General features: G+C 43.9%; 1 protein-coding gene across 1 annotated transcript in view; it reads right to left on the bottom strand.

Moving 5' to 3' along the window:
* The window catches only part of LOC106564677 (netrin-1), a 98242-nt gene that overhangs the window by 14781 nt on the left and 64061 nt on the right, over positions 1 to 19400 (bottom strand). Inside the window, exons 4-5 of the mRNA XM_014130892.3 lie at positions 13981 to 14130; positions 10164 to 10217 (exon numbers count right to left, since the gene is read on the bottom strand). Coding sequence (XP_013986367.1) covers positions 10164 to 10217; positions 13981 to 14130 — 204 coding nt within the window. The remainder of the gene's footprint in view (positions 1 to 10163; positions 10218 to 13980; positions 14131 to 19400) is intronic.

Genomic DNA, 19400 nt, shown 5'->3' with positions numbered 1-19400 from the left:
CAACGGTCCCCATCCAACCTGACAGAGCTTGAGAAGATCTGCAGAGAAGAATGGGAGAAACTCCCCATATACATGTGTGCCAAGCTTGTAGCATCATACACAAGAAGATTCTATGCTGTAATCGCTGCCAAAGGTGCTTCAACAAAGTACTGAGTAAAGGGTCTGAATACTTATGTAAATGTCATATTTCAGTTTTTTAAGTTTTATAAATTAGCAAAAAATTCTAAAAACCTGTTTTTGCTTTGTCATTATGGGGTATTGTGTGTAGATTGATGAGGGGAAAAAACAATTGAATCAATTTTAGAATAAGGCTGTAACGTAACAAAATGTGGAAAAAGTCAAGGGGTCTGAATACTTTCTGAAGGCACTGTACATAGCCTATCTATTTAGGCTAGGTACTGTACAGTATGTATAGAGCCATGTCATCATGGAATGCTATGCCACCAGAGGTTACTGAGGCAAAAAGCAAGTTTAGCTTAAAAAAACAGATAATCTATTTAGGCTACTAGGCCCAATAAAATGGGAGACGCATCGTTATTTGTTGTATGGCTACTTCGGGAAAATGAACCGATCATGGCTAGAAAATAGGAGGAATTTATTCTGCAGCGGTTATGAAAATAACCACAGGCCTACATGCAATACCTCATAATGTCAAAGGGGAATTGTGTTTTTAGAAATGTTTAGAAATGAATTAAAAATGAGAAGCTGAAATGTCTTGAGTCAATTAGTATTCAACCCCTTTGTTATGGCAAGCCTACATAAATTCAGGAGTGTCCAATAATAATGTTTAACATGATTTTTGAATGACTTCCTCATCTTTGTACCCCACACGTACAATTATCTATAAGGTCCCTCAGTTGAACAGTACATTTCATACACAGATTCAACCACAAAGACCAGTGCCTTGCAAAGTAGAGCATGTATCGGTAGATGAGTAAACAAATACAATAAACAGACATTGAATATCCCTTTGAGCATGGTGAAGTTATTAATTACACTTTGGATTGTATATCAATATACCCAGTCACTACAAAGATACAGACGTCCTTCCTAACTCATTTGCCAGAGAGGAAGGAAACCGCTCAAGGATTTCACCATGACTTCAAAACAGCTACAAAGTTTAATGGCTGTGATAGGAGAAAACTGAGGATGTAGTTACTCCACAATACTAATCTAATTGACAGAGAGAAAATAAGGAAGCCTGTAGAGAATACAAATATTCCATAACATGCATCATGTATGCAACAAGTCACAAAAGTAATGCTGCAAAAAATGTGGCAATGAAATCAACTTTTCGTCCTGAATACAAAGTGTTATGTTTGGGGCATTTTCAACACATCATTGAGTACCACTCTTCATATTTTCAAGCATGGTGGTTGCTGCATCATGTTATGGGTATGCTTGTTATCGGCAAGGACTAAGAAACGGAATAGAGCCAAGCACAGGCAAAATCCTAACGGAATACCTGGTTCAGTCTGCTTTCCAACAGACACTTGGAGACAAATTCACCTTTCAGAATGACAATAAAATAAAACAGTTGCTTAACAAGACGACATTGAATGTTCCTGAGTGGCCTAGTTACAGTTCTGACTTAAATTGGCTTGAAAATCTATGGCAAGACTTGAAAATGGCTGTCTAGCAATGATCAAACTTGACATTTTTTTAAAGAATAGTAGGCAAATATTGGACAATCCAGGTGTTCAAAGCTCTTACCCAGAAAGACTCGCAGCTGTAATCACTACCAAAGGTGATTCTAACATGTATTGACTCAGGGGTGTGAATACTTATGTCATTTAGTTATTTCTGTATTTAATTTTCAATACATTTGCAAAAAATTCTAAAAACATGTTTTCACTTTGCAATCCATTTTGAATTCAGGCTGTAACACAACAAATGTGGAATAAGTCAAGGGGTATGACTACTTTCTGGTACTGTATGTCAAATTATTTTAGATTCCAAAAATAAAATACATTGGTTTTCACTCTTCTCACTAATGGCAAATGGCAGCATCTTGTTATGTTTTCCAGTTTTTTTGTGGGGGTTTTGGGGGAAAATCATGTCATCATATCCCTGATTTTGCACACAATACTTGCATGTTTGCAATACAATACTTCAACCGCTAGAAAGGTTTGTTCTGATTTTATAAATGGCAACTTTTACAGGAAAATGGGAGCAGGAATGTTTAGCGGTATATTTTATATGTACACAACATTTATAAATGAGGCCCCTGAACTGTACTGTGCTGGCTCAGATATTTAGTTTATTCCACCACAGTTTTAGCAACTATGGTAGATGCATCAGGCCAGAGTAGTACTGCTTGCCTTAACTCAGTTTGGTTAGGTAATGTGAAAAGTGTACAGGTTTGTGATGAATTACTGAGACTTTAAGTGTATATCCACACAGCCCACTTCTCTGAGTTAACCTTAACAGAAAAGGTGCCAAGGCTTTCCTGATTGCCCCACGCTGTGCTGTCACACAGCCAGTCACCTTCAGTAAAGAGTGCATGACGCGAGGCCAAACATAGAAATTAAAATCATTTGTTTCCCTTTATTCACTCTCTGACACAAATTGGATCCAGAGTACTGTATCGGCACAGTTCCCTCTAAACTCTCCTCTGAAATTTTTTTAATAGTGCTATCTTTTCACGGAGTGAGAGATGAAGGGAAAGAGAGACAGAGGGAGTGAGAGGGAAGGATGAGTAGAGGAGGGGGTAATGTGTTAAGCAGGGTGATGGGCTGGTAGGAGGAAGGATAAGACCTTTCAGCCAGCCTGAATATGAACAAACTTCGTTGTTGTGACCAGGTCCTTGCTCCATGCCTGCCTTATACTTCCCTTTATATTCTGGGTGAATGAGGTTGCCTGGGTAACGCTAAAACGAGGAAAAATGCACCCAAAGTAGAGGAGGGTGGGAGAGTGGCTGGGGGGACACTAGAAGAGGTCGAAGTTGGTTGGCCGGGTGAGGGGTTTCAAGTAAACCTCAAATCGTCTCAGCTGATGGCGTTCGAGAAGGTAGTTGTGAGGGGGTAAATGGCACAGTAGATGAAATTGAGGAGTCTATACTAGGCAGAGCGGCGCCTGATTTCCATGTAAATGACAACCCGGGCCTGTGGAAAAGGCTGCTTTTGTTTTCCCATAAACCCCCTTGATGGCATCATGATACTTTCCTTTGATAGCTCCCGTTGGCCATTAGTGTACTCCTGAGACGAGCACCCCCAGATCCCCATACAGGACCAGGCAGTCCCCCACCGCGAGGACAAATGTACCCTTTGTGTGGGACACTCTAGTCAGGGGAAGTGGAATTAGTCCAGGGGCGCTGAGCTCCCTGTACCTCCCCTCCGCGCCACCTCTCTCCATCTCCTCTCTACGCTCTCTTACTGGGAGGTGTAGTTCCCTTTGTTTCTCAGTTGTTTGCGCGAGGAAGGAGAAACGCTGAGAGACGCTCCTTTGCCGCCTGGATGTGTCTGTGCTTCTTTAGCAGTGGGAGAGATTGATTGACACCCTCTTACAGTCTAAGTCCTAGGCACATTTTTCAGACTTTTATCTACATGGATAAAAGTAGCGCAAAGACATAGACAGGACCCAGTGACAGGGACCTGCTTAGCTGGAACAAAGAGGTGTAAATAGGGGCATGGGGGAGGCCTTTCTCCTCCCTACTTCTTTCTTCTCCGCGAACAAGACTGATTGAGAGACAAATTGTGGCAAATAAAGCATGTAATTAGATTATAGCCACAGTGCCTGGGCTGTTGGGCTGCTGGAACCGTTGCAGTAGGGCTGGACCCTGTCCAAAGAGAGTTTTCTTAATTATTTTCTTTCTTTCTTTCTTTTTTTTCTTTGTTTCTTCATTTCTTTCTTCTCTCTGGCCGTGTCCAGTGTTGTAGTCCTTGAGACCAGTCTCGAGACCAAATATTGAGTGTCTCAGTCTTGTCTCTGTGAAAAGAAGAACAAACTGTTCTTCTGAAATATGAACACAGAACATTTTGAACTCTTATCGTGGCGATATGACACAATTACAATCATGGTCTTGAATTGGACTTGCATTTGTCTGGTCTCGGTCTTGACTTGGTCTTGAATCGGTCTCGCCCCCCTCCAGCCTCGGACTCGATTTGCTCCGGTCTTGGTCTTGAGTCGGTCTCGCTTTAGGTGGTCTCGAACACAACACTGGCTGTGTCCAAATACCCATAATTGCATTCTAAACAGTAGGCATTTTTGGTATGTGAAAATAGAACGTTTTATAGTATGTTCAAAAAAATGGTATGCCATGTCATGGATGTCATACTCGTTTCGACTTTTCATCTAGTACAAATTTGCTGCATGCTATTGAGGAAGAGAATCATCTTTTCAGATCCAGGCGTGTTTGACAGCAGCTGATAGTGAGACGTGCTGTACCATTATGATAGAATGTCGGGAAACGGTGCAGTTGCACATCTGATGACGTATTCTCAGTATGGGTGAGTCTAGTATGGTGATATTTGTTGCTTATTGAATCGATTTTTACTAAACATTACATTCTAAATAGTATGCAGTATGGTTAGTACACAGTATGCTGTTTTTGTAAGTAGTAGGCAAGACAGATTTCGGACACGGCCTCTTTCTCTCTCTTTCATTCATTCTTTCATCCTCCTGAAGTAAGGGAAACGTTGTTTTCGATCCCAGTGAGCGACAGAGCTGGGAAACAACAGAGAGTGAAAGCGTCTATTTATGATTCATGACATAATGGTTTTGTGGGTTGTTTGTTTTGGGCGGCATGTTCTGTGGAACCAATCTTAAAACAAGAGTGTGGTCATCCCTATTACTGCAATTGAGTTTCAGTGGAGTCAGCGGGCAATGATGCTGGCTCCATCCCAACATGCAGACAACAGACGAGAGTGAGAGAGGCAGATGCCAATGTGTTCATGTTGTGAGAGCCAGGCTGAGATTGCCAAGCCATAAATCATATTGTGAGTTTGGTATCGATGATGATGACACGCCAATACAATGCTATTAGAATGCTATTTTCTCCCCGTTCTCTTTCTCTCCCTCTCTCTCGGGTCACCATTTCTCTCTCTCCTCTCTCTCCTCTCTCTCTCTCTCTCTCTCATATTAAACTCGGAGCAGGTAATAAAATCCCATGACACAACACTAAAGCCCAGTGAGGCAGCAGAGAGTATTAACAGGGTGTGTAGCGTGGATCCAGAGAGAGACTCATGTCCCAAATATCCAGGGAGGGTCTCACCGCAAATCCTGAACCATTCCAGCCACAAAAAAAACACGTCTTTCTTATCATCACCATCGTGGCCCATATCCTGGATCATATTCATAAGGGCACACCGTCCCAAAACGTTTTGTAACCGAAAACGAACGCTTCTTATTTGATGACTTTCGACAGTAACTCCCTGTTTTATAACGGTTCTGACTGTTTTCTTCCATTTCGTGCCTAATGAATACCACCCTGGTTGTGGTCACTGGTTGATATCATGGTGATCAGCTCAGCTGTTATAATCTCCTCCACATTCCGTTGCTCTACAGACATCTCTGTCAGGCGACGACCAAGGGGGAGTGACTACTCACACTATCCGTGACCTAACCGCACAATATGTGTTTTGTCTGGGCCTTGCCGTCCGAGATATTCGCCATGCATTCCACCCCTCCATGTACCCAGGGAGGTGGGGAACCCAGAACACATCGCTGGAGACAAATGAGTCCCTCAACCGACTCTGATGGGGTTGGGGTAGGGGGGAGGCACCTGCTGCACAGCTGTCCAGCCTCACCTATAATCAGCCCACCCCAAGCATGCCGGTTTCTTTTCCTTTAGTCCTACCTTACAAACCAAAGTAGTAATAATATCATGACTTAGTCTCTCCATCTAGATAAAACAATGTATATATCTGCATCTGTCTGTATCTCTCTCTCTCTCTCTCTCTCTCTCTCTCTCTCTCTCTCTCTCTCTCTCTCTCTCTCTCTCTCTCTCTCTCTCTCTCTCTCTCTCTCTCTCTCTCTCTCTCTCTCTCTCTCTCTCTCTCTCTCTCTCTCTCTCTACACTTAACAAAAATATAAAAGCAACATGTAAAGTGTTGGTTTCATGAGCTGAAATAAACACAAAAAGCTTTTCTCGAATTGTGAGCACAAATTTCTTTACATCCCTGTTAGTGAACATTTCTCCTTTGCCAAGATGATCCATCTGTGTGGCATATCAAGAAGCTGATTAAACAGCATGATTATTACACAGGTGCACCTTGTGCTGGGGACAATAAAAGGCCACTCTAAAATAAAAGGACACTCAGTTTTGTCACACAACACAATTCCACAGATGTCTCAAGTTTTGAGAGAGCGTGCAATTGGCATGCTGAGTGCAGGAATGTCCACCAGACCTGTTGCCAGATAATTTCATGTTCATTTCTCTACCATAAGCCGCCTCCAACTTCATTTTAGAGAATTTGGTAATACTTCCAACCGGCCTCACAACTGCAGACCACATGTAACATTTGGCTTCTTCACCTGTGGTGTCGTCTGAGATTTTATCGATGGCAATTTGAATGCACAGAGATGAGATCCTAAGGCCCATTGACGCGCCATTCATCCGCCGCCATCACCTCATGTTTCAGCATAATAATGCACAGCCACATGTCGCAAGGGTCTGTACATAATTCCTTGAAGCTGAAAATGTCCCAATTCTTCCATGGCCTGCATACTCACCAGACATGTCACCCATTGAGCATGTTTGGGATGCTCTGGATTGATGTGTTCGACAATGTGTTCCAGTTCTCGCCCATATCCAGCAACTTCACACAGCCATTGAAGAGGAGTGGGACAACATTCCACAGGCCACAATCAACAGCCTGGTCAACTCTATGAGGAGAAGATGTGTGGTGCTGCATGAGGCAAATGGTGGTCACACCAGACACTGACTGGTTTTCTGATCCACGCCCCTACCTTTTTTTGAAGGTGTCTGTGACCAACAAATGCATATCTGTATTCCCAGTCATGTGAAATCCATTGATTAGGGCCCAGTTAATTTATTTCAATTGACTGATTTTGTTATATTTACTGTAACTCAGTAACATCTTTGACATTTTTGCAAAGATGTATATGCTTCTCTAATGACATAGGCACTCATTTGGGGGACTGGTGAGGGGGTAGCCCTGATAAGAACAACCACATCTGTCACCAATCATGTATTGGATGAGATCCCATTTGTCCACGTACTAAGCCAGCCAGTGGTTGGCTCGGTCCAGACCCAGTAATGTATGCAACTATGCATCCTCTGGTTTGGAAGCCTGGGTGGTCCCGCCGGACCTCTGTCCGTCTACCCAGGAATCTGATGTGACGCATACAATCTGTCAGTCAAAGTGCCCCACCTTGCAATCTGCTTGATTTCAACATCTCCCATTTCTATAGAATGTTCATAGTATGTCGCCCCATTCAAGTTGTATGTACAGGAATTCCCCAAGGTGATTACGTTATACGGAGTTAAGTGGTCAGTATCATTATACGTTTCCTCTATAATGATGTTTACATTGGTCCGATGACACAGTTTAATCAATAGGATTATAACGGGAGCTTTTTAGCTCTTATTCCGCAAGAACACCTACGCGTTAATGCTCACTCAAATGCAGAGAATCAGGGATGACGGAACTAGCGAGAACTATGGCGAATTATCAAGCGATGTCGAAAATCGAGAGTTCTTGACCAGCCAGTGATTCACTTGCCTTTTGAAAACCTCTGTGTTCACTGTTCAGGATACAATAAATGGGAACCCACAGTTTGTTTAGTTCAGCCAGGGAAGGATGCGAAGGATATAATGTTGCTCCCAGACTAGCGAGGGGATGTGTGTCTATTTGTCAATAACAGCTGGTGTGCAATGTCTAATATTAAGGTAGTCTTGAGGTATTGCTCGCCTGAGGTAGAGTACCTCATGATAAGCTGTAGACAACACTATCTACCAAGAGTTTATCTATATTTTTCGTAGCCGTCTATTTACGACCGCAAACCGACCCTGGCATTAAGACCGCACTCAATGAGCTGTATAAGGCCGTAAGCAAACAAGAAAATGCTCATTCAGAAGCGGCGCTCCTAGTGGCCAGGGACTTTAATGCAGACAAACTTAAATCCGTTTTACCTCATTTCTACCTGCATGTCACAGATGCAACCAGAGGAAATAAACTTTAGACACACCGTTCTCCATTTGACAAATCTGACCATAATTCTATCCTCCTGATTCCTGCTTACAAGCAAAAACGAAAGCAGGAAGAACCAGTGACTTGCTCAATACAGAAGTAGTCAGATGCTATGCTACAGGAATGTTTTGCTAGCACAGACTGGAATATGTTCCAGGATTCATCCAATGGCATTGAGGAGTACACCACCTCAGTCACTGGCTTAATCAATATGTGCATCAATGACGTCGTCCCCACAGTGACCATACGTACATATCCCAACCAGAAGCCATGGATTACAGGCAACATGTGCACCAAGCTAAAGGCTAGAGCTGCAGCTTTGAAGGAGCGGGACACTAATCCGGACGCTTACTGGGGCCAAGCTTCCTGCCTTCCAGGACCTATATACTAGGCAGTGTCAGAGGAAGGCCCAAACAATTGTCAAAGACGCTAGCCACCCTAGTCATAGACTGTTCTCTCTGCTACCGCATGGCAAGCGGTACCAAAGCGCCAAGTCTAGGTCCAAAAGGCTCCTTAACAGCTTCTACCCCCAAGCCATAAGACTGCTGAACAATTAATAAAATGGCCACCCGGACTATTTGGTTTTCACACTGCTGCTACTCGCTGTAAATTATCTATGCATAGTCACTTTACCCGTACCTACATGTACAAGTTACCTCGACTAACCTGTAACCCCGCACATTGACTTGGTACCGGTACCCCCTGTATATAGCCTTTTTATTGTTATTTTATTGTGTTACTTTAGTTTATTTAGTCAGTATTTTCTTAACTGTCTTTTCTTAACTGCATTGTTGGTTAAGGGCTTGTAATTAAGCATTTCACGGTAAGGTCTACACCTGTTGCATTGATTTGGTGACATTGCGAAAAAAGCATGAAACAGGGAGAGAAGAAAAGAGGAGTGAGTGCCCTCACTTCCCTGTCAATCTGATCTGTGAGAACAGCAGTAGAGATGTCCAACGGTAGGACTGAGAACCGCTGCCAGGCGTTCTCGCACGCTACAATTCCTCTCTGTCTAGGAGAGGAATACCGTTATGACTACACTTTTCCACAAGCTAGGGGCAAAGGATACGTATGTGGCCTGTGTTGCCCCCTGACAGATTATTGTAGTGACTAACTAGTGACAAATCTTCATTGTCATCTTTGTTCATTTGTAATGCAGTTCTTAACATTCTTTCCTGAATAGTTTATATCTCATACCATGTCTCTAGCTTAATTCTCAAGTTTAACAGGTGTTTATATAAAAGTTCCATCAATTTCCATTTAATCTCTCCATGTTAATTAACAAGATTTAACTAAGGAAGTAGTCCATTAAATGATATATACACAGTACTGCTGTGTTTTGACAGTAGCTGGTGGGAGAGTGATGCACACTGTATAATTTGGAAGAAATCCCCTCTGAACAAGCTACTGTTTCATCTCTCCTGAATTCGAGAAAGAGCTCGCTTCCCTGAATAGCACCAGAGCCCCAAATTCCTCTCTTTTCCTTTCACTACCATATTCCCTCTCTTTTCCTCTTAGAGAGACAAAATCAACAGATCAACAATATCAAGGCCCAGAGCGTTGCCGTGCCAACACCCCACTGCGTTCCAGTTACACAGTTAATTGGATGAAGAGTGTAAGATTAAAGGAGCTACATCCCAAGGCAACGGCTAACTGATTTAATATTTATGAACTTCTAACGAGGGGAGTGAGGGGGAAGGCAACGGGGATCCAATTTAAACTGTACTCGCTCTAACATTTCACGTGAAGGAAATGTTTAGTTAGAAGGGGTGGGGATGGAAGAGAGGGAGAGCGGTTCTTTCTGTTTTCTGTTCAGCCTAAATACACACTGTAAACCAAATCTTAGCTAAAGGCATTATGGGTATCCACAGGTGGAGCCAGTGGCATTTAAATAGTTTGATATCAACAAATGAATCTCAAGAACATGTTCTAATAATCCCATTTTGCAGAGGAATTAGGATCACACAAGCAGTATAGTGAGAGATAAGCACTGAGACTGGAGCCACTCACCTGCTGGCTCCTCTGTACTGCTGGCTGTGGTTGTTGGAGGAACAACAGGAATCTCTGTTTCCAGGTAAAAACACCGCACAAACACAGACAAAAGTTAGCTTCATTGTGTTTTAATACATTTGACATAGAATTAAAGACAACCGTTATTTTGATGAAAGAGTTATGAGTGAGAGTGTTTATTTTCCAGCAGACAAGCTTTAGTATTAGTGTACAACCTGCAGTTTGTCAGTAGATGTAGACGTGCTGTGTGGGGTAACTGTACGAAGGGATGGTTACTGGTTAGGTTTCACATGTAGAGATTTACTCTCTCAGCTGTACAGCATCCATATTAGGAAGTTTGAGAACTGAGGACTTCCTAATATGAATGCCATACAGGTGGAGCTACCTGGCAGATCAGATCCAAGGGGAACAGCAAGATTCAATCTTAAGATCTAGGGGGGGTGAAATCTGTAATGTCTCTCCCCTCACACCTCTATTCGCCCCCACGACGAGGTATCTGCGGTTTTACATCCAAGACTTCATTCTCTCAGCTCTCCTTCACCCTCTCGTGTAGGCTATTCACAGAGGCAGGAAGTTGACATTGAATGAAGCCATGCATGAAAAGAGCTCCTCTTATCTCCAAAGGAGCAGGATGGTAACATTAGATATAAAACATAATGCATTTTGTTACACTGGCAGCAAAAGGGGGATAAAACCATCGAAACAGATGTGTAAGCAGCGAGGGGAAGCAAGGACAGAGAAGCACAGATACAGTTGAATGAGAACACATAGATAAAAGGAAAGGTTGGCAAGATAGATAAGATACACAGGAAAGGAAAAGAGTACAATAGCAGTGTATTGGCGGTCATGCATACAGTGCCTTGCAAAGGTATTCACCCCCTTGGCGTTTTTCCTATTTTGTTGCATTACAACCTGGAATTTAAATGCATTTTTATTTGGATTTCATGTAATACACATACACAAAATAGTCCAAATTGGTGAAGTGAAATGAAAAAAATGACTTTTTAAAAATAAAAGAAATAAAAAACGAAAAAGTGGTACGTCCATATGTATTCACCCTCTTTGCTATGAAGCCCCTAAATAAGATCTGATGCAACCAATTACCTTCAGAAGTCACATAATTAATTAAATAAAGTCCACATGTGTGCAATCTAAGGGTCACATGATCTGCCACAGGATCTCAGTATATATACACCTGTTGTGAAAGGCCCCAGAGTCTGCAACACCACTAAGCAAGGGGCACCACCAAGCAAGCGGCACCATGAAGACCAAGGAGCTCTCCAAACAGGTCAGGGACAAAGTTGTGGAGAAGTACAGATCAGGGTTGGGTTATAAAAAATATCAGAAACTTTGAACATCCCACAGAGCACCATTAAATCCATTATTTAAAAAATTTTAAGAATATGGCACCACAACAAACCAGGCAAACATATGGAAGAAGGTACTCTGGTCAGATGACACTAAAATTTAGCTTTTTGGCCATCAAGGAAAATACTATCCCATCACCCCGAGAACACCATCCCCACAGTGAAGCATGGTGGTGGCAGCATCATGCTGTGGGGATTTTTTTAATCGGCAGGGACTGGGAAACTGGTCAGAATTGAAGGAATGATGGATGGCACTAAATACAGGGAAATTCTTGATGGAAACCTGTTTCAGTCTTCCAGGGATTTGAGACTGGGACGGAAGTTCACCTTCCAGCAGGACAATGACCCTAAGCATACTGCTAAAGCAACACTCAAGTGGTTTAAGGGGAAACATTTAAATATCTTGGAATGGTCTAGTCAAAGCCCAGACCTCAATCCAATTGAGAATCTGTGGTATGACTTAAAGATTGCTGTACACCAGCAGGAACCCATCCAACTTGAAGGAGCTGGAGCAGTTTTGCCTTGAAGAATGGGCAAAAATCCCAGTGGCTAGATGTGCCAAGCTTATAGAGACATATCCCAAGAGACTTGCAGCTGTAATTGCTGCAAAAGGTGGCTGTAGAAAGTATTAACTTTGGGGGGTGAATAGTTATGCATGCTCAAGTTTTCAGTTTTTTTCTTATTTCTTGTTTGTTTCACAATAAAAAATATTTTGCATCTTCAAGGTGGTAGGCATGTTGTGTCAATCAAATGATACAAACCCCCCAAAAATCTATTTTAATTCCAGGTTGTAAGGCAACAAAATAGGAAAAATGCCAAAGGGGTGAATAATTTCACAAGCCACTGTAGATGAAGATTCTGTGTGGTAAAGGAAGAAAGAATCAAGTATGTTGCTCAACGCCTCTGATTTGATTAGGACTTATCCCAATCATGCAGTATAGTATACAGTACTGTATACTGTGTATAAACATTATGAATCTAAACCTGTACTAATCATAGCGGTGGAAAGTAACCTAGTGGTTAAGAGTGTTGGGCCAGTCACCAAAAGGTTGCTGCCGTACTGCCTTTGAGCAAGGCAGTTAACCCCCAACAACAACTGCTCCCCAGGCGCCGATGATGTGGACGTCGATTAAGGCAGCCCCCCGCGCCTCTCTGATTCAGAGGGGTTGGGTTAAATGCGGAAGACACATTTCAGTTGAAGGCATTCAGTTGTACAACTGATTAGGTATCCCCCTTTCCCTTAATTGTTTAATTTATACAGGACTAATTTGGTATTTTCTCATTAAGAATGCAAGCATTTGTCTTGTGACAAGAAAAAAAATTGCTGCCAGAGGCCATGTGGTTTTTACTCCCTACTGATTACTCTGTGTCACTGCTAATCGACCTGCCAAGCCCTGATAGCCGATCTGGATTCAGCCACGCATGCCAGATCACATAATAATAATGAGCCTGTTTCTCATAATCGACTCGTATGGTCTGATTTATGGCCCTCTACATTGGAAAGTATATGAAGTCAGAGATGTGACATTTTATCCCTTCCTGTTAAAACTGAAATTGGCAAGAGGTTTCAGTATCATTAAATGTTAATGGGAAGGGCTTTAAAAAAGATTATTTAGCAATTATTGAAGAAACTAAATATTTGTGTTGATCCCATCTGATCGCTGGGACCTCAGCATCTCCAAGTTTCACACCTCCGACTCAGTGGCGCGACTTTCCCAGTAAAATCAAAGATATCTGAATAATTAATTTCATAATAGCTTTTATTTAACCTCTGAATCATAATTTTATTGACCAAAATCAGCAATTAAAATGTATTGTTTTGGAGTCTGAAAACAAATGGCAAATAATTAAGATAAAGTGGCAGCCATTTAATTTTTGTTTTGAGATGCTGATTGCCCTTGGTCATTGGCCCTTTTCCCTTTTCAGCCAATGAGGGACACTGGTGGATCCTAGAGATGGTGTTCGTTAACTAGGCTCCAGACCTGTACTTGGCACTGTTGGATTTATGGGGACTGTCAACATTGGGAGGTTGAGGCATTACAGAGGATTCTGGGGGATGATTTGTTTATTTTAGCTTTCAGATTTACCAGTTGGTCAGAACACTGTGACTAAATGCTTGTCTGAGGAAACCAATGGAAGAGAGAAAGAGGAAGGGTAGGATTCTGTGCCATGTAGTGTGTGTTTGTCAAGCCAGGACGGAGGGTGGGAGGGTGGGACGGAGTGTGGGTGGGAGGGACGGAGGGAGGGTGGGAGGGTGTAGTTGGTTGGTTAGTTGAGTGAGTTTGTTCCTTTTTGTAAGTTGTCAATTTTCTTTGTGGAGGTGTGTATGAAAGTTTCAAGCATAGAGATGGAATGGGCAAAAGTCATATCTCGACCCAAGGTTTTAATATGGGTGGCTGGTGGCTGGTGAGGCAGGTTCAGGCAACTAGGAAAGGCTGGGTTCCACGTACTTATGCAGGGGGCAATGGGCGAGCGGCTCTGCTGGTAGCCTTTAGCGCAGCGGTTGCACGTGATACCAGTCACGCCGTCTTTACAGGGACATTGACCCGTGGTTTGGTTACAGGTTTTGCCAGCAGCACCCACGGGATGGCAATCACATGCTGTGAGGAACAGAAGAGAAGAGGTAAGAGAACACATGTGTGGCGTAGGTGGGGACACAAAAACACGTAACACCCATATACAGAGAGAGTACAGATACAGTACAAAACAACAACAACAGCAGTGGTGGTGGCAACAACAGGGTTGGAAACGTGAGCATCGAGGATAAAAGGGACAGTGAAGCTTGTGAGGCTTGCTGCAGGAAGAGTGACAAGACTTACTTGGGTCCACAACACGACAAGCTTGACTTGCAGTGCCATCGCTGCAAGAACACACGAACAGCATACACTCAGCATATTCAAACTGGCATACAGTACTAGTTGACATTGACTGCTGGGAATCGTTAGCTCTTTCCAAGCTGCTACCATGGTAGCATGATCATGACAGTAGGATTGTCCGGGATCAAAATGTTTTGTCCTCTTTCTATAATATGTGTGTGTGTGCGTGCGTGCGTGCGTGCGTGTGTGTGTGTGTGTGTGCGAAAGAAGGAGAATGGAGCAGGCGACTGTTTACTAGATGATTAAATAGGAGCGATAATCCTGATTGGCTGTTTTTTGTTAATCAGAGGTTTGAGTCTGGAACCAAAATGGCTGTCAGATTTCCTCTCTGCCTGGGGAGTCTATCTAAGACATATGCTTCAGGAATGCAACATTTTTTTGCCTGCACTAGGCTAACCCCAACCCCCTGTCTTTATTTTCAACTAAACCCACAGTTGGTCTATCTTGCCAACTAAACTCACCATATCGAGTTTGATAAAGTGTTGAATAACAGGTCAACTATTATAATAAAAAATGTTAAACTATTGGCAAAGTTTTTCCTTGTGTTTATGTTTGTTTGTACTGTCATATCCAGGCATGGCGTGGTTACCATAACGATATGTCATACATGACGCAAATCCTATATTCTAATCAATACCAGAACTTCTGTAATAATCTTTCCTCTAGTCAGCAAGCCCCTAAGCTCCATGAGACGTTGTTGCCAGGGTAGCAGAACTATGTGACTTGGGTCTGGTTGTGTGCATCCCATGGGCTGTGTTCCGTGTTGAATGTTTACAGTATGTCCTATAGAACAACCAATGATGTCGGGTTTCAGAAAATTACTGGTTTTCAGCAAATGATGTCGGGTTTCAGCAAATTACTGGTTTTCAGCCAATGATGTCGGGTTTCAGAAAATGACTTTGGGTTTCAGCCAGTGATGTTGGGTTTTAGCCTACGGGCGTATTGTCCTTCAGAATGACCCCTCCCTACATCTCTCTAGTGTCACTTGTCACTATGAGAATCATCAAAGGTCTCAGTTTGAGCTATGCAATTTGAGGTTTTGTGGGTATAAGCGGTTACACTGGTGTTACAGACCACAATGTGCATTCTCATTCCCCATGGTGGGAATGTTATTGAATGTTGCTTAGCCACTGCTTTTAACTGGAACTCTACTAAATGACTGGATCTAATGACCAGAGAATGTTGAGATTCGGTACAAGATTTTCTGAGAAGCTTTTGTATTTTGGTTGATTCATACAGGCTATGAGCCAGTCTCTCTCTCTCTATCTCTCTTCCCCTCCCCTCTCTCGCTCTCTCTCTTCCCCGCCCCGCTCTTGCTCTCTCGCTCTCTCTCTTCCCCTCCTCTCTCTCTCTTCCCCGCCTCTCTCTCTCTTCCCCGCCTCTCTCTCTATCTCTCTCTTCCCCGCCCCTCTCTCTCTTCCCCTCTCTCGCTCTCTCTCTTCCCCGCCTCTCTCTCTCTCTCTCTTCCCGCCCCTCTCTCTCTTCCCCTCCCCTCTCTCGCTCTCTCTCTTCCCCGCCCCTCTCTCTCTCTATCTCTCTATCTCTCTCTTCCCCTCCCCTCTCTCGCTCTCTCTCGCTCTCTCTCTTCCCCTCCTCTCTCTCTCTTCCCTTCCTCTCTCTCTATCTCTCTCTTCCCCTCCTCTCTCTCTTCCCTGCCTCTCTCTCTATCTCTCTCTTCCCCTCCTCTCTCTCTCTTCCCCTCCCCTCTCTCGCTCTCTCTCGCTGTCTCTCTTCCCCTCCCCTCTCTTGCTCTCTTCCCCTGCCCTCTCTTGCTCTCTCTCTCTCTTCCCCTCCCTCGCTCTCTCTCTCTCTTCCCCTCCCCTCCCTCGCTCTCTCTTCCCCTCCCCTCTCTCTCTTCCTCTCTCTCTCTCTCTCTCTCTATCTCTCTTCCCCTCCCGTCTCTCGCTCTGTCTCTCTTCCCCTCCTCTCTCTCTCTCTCTCTCTCTCTCTCTTCCCCTCCCCTCCCGTCTCTCGCTCTCTCTCTCTCTCTCTTCCCCTCCCCTCTCTCGCTCTCTCTCTTCCCCTCCCCCTCTCGCTCTCTCTCCCTCTCCCTCTCTATCGCTCTCTTCCCCTCCTCTCTCTCTACCCGCCCCCCTCTCTCTCTCTCTCTCTTCCCCTCCCCTCTCTCTCTTCCCCTCCCTCCCTCGCTCTCTCTCTCTTGCCCCCCCTCTCTCTCTCTCTCTTCCCCTCCCATCTCTCGCTCTCTCTCTCTTCCACTCCCCTCTCTCGCTCTCTTCCCCTCTCTCGCTCTCTCTCTCTTCCCCTCCCCTCTCTCGCTCTCTTCCCCTCCCCTCTCTCGCTCTCTTCCCCTCCCCTCTCTCGCTCTCTTCCCCTCCCCTCCCCTCTCTCGCTCTCTCTTTCTTCCCCTCCCCTCTCTCTCTTCCCCTCACCTCTCTCTCTCTCCCCCTCCTCCCTCTCTTTCTCTCTCCGCTTCCTCTCTCTCTCTCTCTCCGCTTCCTCCCTCTCTCACTCTCCGCTTCCTCCCTCTCTCTCTCTCCGCTTCCTCCCTCTCTCTCTCCGCTTCCTCCCTCTCTCTCAGCTTCCTCCTTCTCTCTCTCCACTTCCTCCCTCTCTCTCTCTTTCTCCGCATCCTTTGTCTTTCTCTCTCTCCGCTTTCTCCCCCCTCTCTCTCTCTCTTTATCTGTATTATGTGAGTCAGTAGCTGTTGCTGCTAAACTCCCAGAGAATCATCAAAGGTCTCAGTTTGAGCTATGCAATTTGAGGTTTTGTGGGTATAAGCGGTTACACTGGTGTTACAGACCACAATGTGCATTCTCATTCCCCATGGTGGGAATGTTACAGTTGAAGTCGGAAGTTTACATACACCTTAGCCAAATACATTTAAACTCAGTTTTTCACAATTCCTGACATTTAATCCTAGTAAAACATTGCCTGTCTTAGGTCAGTTAGGATCAACACTTTATTTTAAGAATGTGAAATGTCAGAATAATAGTAGAGAGAATGATTTATTTCAGCTTTTATTTCTTTCATCACATTCCCAGCGGGTCAGAAGTTTACATACACTCAATTAGTATTTGGTAGCATTGCCTTTAAATTGTTTAACTTGGGTCAAACGTTTCAGGTAGCCTTCCACAAGCTTCCCACAATAAGTTGGGTGAATTTTGACCCGTTCATCCTGACAGAGCTGGTGTAACTGAGTCGGGTTTGTAGGCCTCCTTGCTCGCAAACACTTTTTCAGTTCTGCCCACAAATTTCTATGGGATTGCGGTCAGGGCTTTGTGATGGCCACTCCAATACCTTAACTTTGTTGTCCTTAAGCCATTTTGCCACAACTTTGGAAGTATGCTTGGGGTCATTGTCCATTTGGAAGACCCATTTGCGACCAAGCTTTAACTTCCTGACTGATGTCTTGAGATGTTGCTTCAATATATGTACAGAATTTTCTCTCCTCATGATGCCATCTATTTTGTGAAGTGCACCAGTCCCTCCTGCAGCAAAGCACCCCCACAACATGATGCTGCCACCCCCGTGCTTCATGGTTGGGATGGTGTTCTTCAGCTTACAAGCCTCCTCCTTTTTCCTCCAAACATAACGATGGTCATTATGGCCAAACAGATCTATTTTTGTTTCATCAGACCAGAGGACGTTTCTCAGAAAAATACGATCTTTGTCCCCATGTGCAGTTGCAAACTGTAGTCTGGCTTTTTTATGGCGGTTTTGGAGCAGTGGCTTCTTCTTTGCTGAGTGGCCTTTCAGGTTATGTCGATATAGGACTCGTTTTACTGTGGATATAAATACTTTTGTACCTGTTTCCTCCAGCATCTTCACAAGGTCCTTTGCTGTTGTTCTGGGATTGATTTGCACTTTTCGCACCAAAGTATGTTCATCTCTAGGAGACAGAATGCTTCTCCTTCCTGAGCGGTATGACGGCTACGTGGTCCCATGGTGTTTATACTTGCGTACTATTGTTTGTAAAGATGAATGTGGTACCTTCAGGCATTTGGAAATTGCTCCCAAGGTTGAACCAGACTTGTAGAGGTCTACTTTCTTTTCTGAGATCTTGGCTGATTTCTTTTGATTTCCCCATGATGTCAAGCAAAGAGGCACTGAGTTTGAAGGTAGGCCTTGAAATACATCCACAGGTACACCACCAATTGACTCAAATGATGTCAATTAGCCTATCAGAAGCTTCTAAAGCCATGACATCATTTTCTGGAATTTTCCAAGCTGTTTAAAGGCACAGTCAACTGAGTGTATGTAAACTTCTGACCCACTGGAATTGTGATACAGTGAATTATAAGTGAAATAATCTGTCTGTAAACAATTGTTGGAAAAATTACTTGTGTCATGCACAAAGTAGATGTCCTAACCGACTTGCCAAAACTATAATTTGTTAACAAGAAATGTGTGGAGTGGTTGAAAAACAAGTTTTAATGACTCCAACCTAAGTGTATGTAAAGTTTCGACTTCAACTGTATGTGAATGTTGCATAGCTACTGCTTTTAACTGGAAATCTACTAAATGACTGAATCTAATGACCAGAGAATGTTGAGATTCGGTACAAGATTTTCTGAGAAGCTTTTGTATTTTGTTTGATTCACACAAGCTATGAGCCAGTCTCGCTTCCCCTCCCTCGCTCGCTCTCTCTCCCTCTCTATCTCTCTCTTCCCCTCCTCTCTCTCTCTCTCTTCTCCTCCTCTCTCTCTCTCTCTGTTCCCCTCCTCTCTCTCTCTTCCCACTCTCTCTCTTCCCCTAATCTCTCTCTCTCGCTCTCTCTCTTCCCCTCCCCTCTCGCTCTCTCTCCCCTTCCTCCCTCTCTCTCTGCTTCCTCCCGATCTCTCCGCTTCCTCCCTCTCTCTCTCTCTGCCTCTTCCTCCCTATCTCTCTCTCCCCCTTCCTCCCTCTCTATCTCTCTTCCACTCCCCTCTCTCTCTTCCCCTCACCTCTCTCTCTCTCTTCCCCTCCTCCCTCTCCTTCTTTCTCCGCTTTCTCTCTCTCTCCGCTTCCTCCCTCCCTCTCTCTCTCTCTGCTTC

This window comes from Salmo salar, chromosome 12 (assembly GCF_965601325.2).
Source record: "Salmo salar chromosome 12, fSalSal1, whole genome shotgun sequence".
Lineage (NCBI taxonomy): Eukaryota > Metazoa > Chordata > Actinopteri > Salmoniformes > Salmonidae > Salmo > Salmo salar.
Note: the sequence above shows the minus strand (reverse complement) of the source record. Positions and strands in the feature narration are given on the sequence as shown.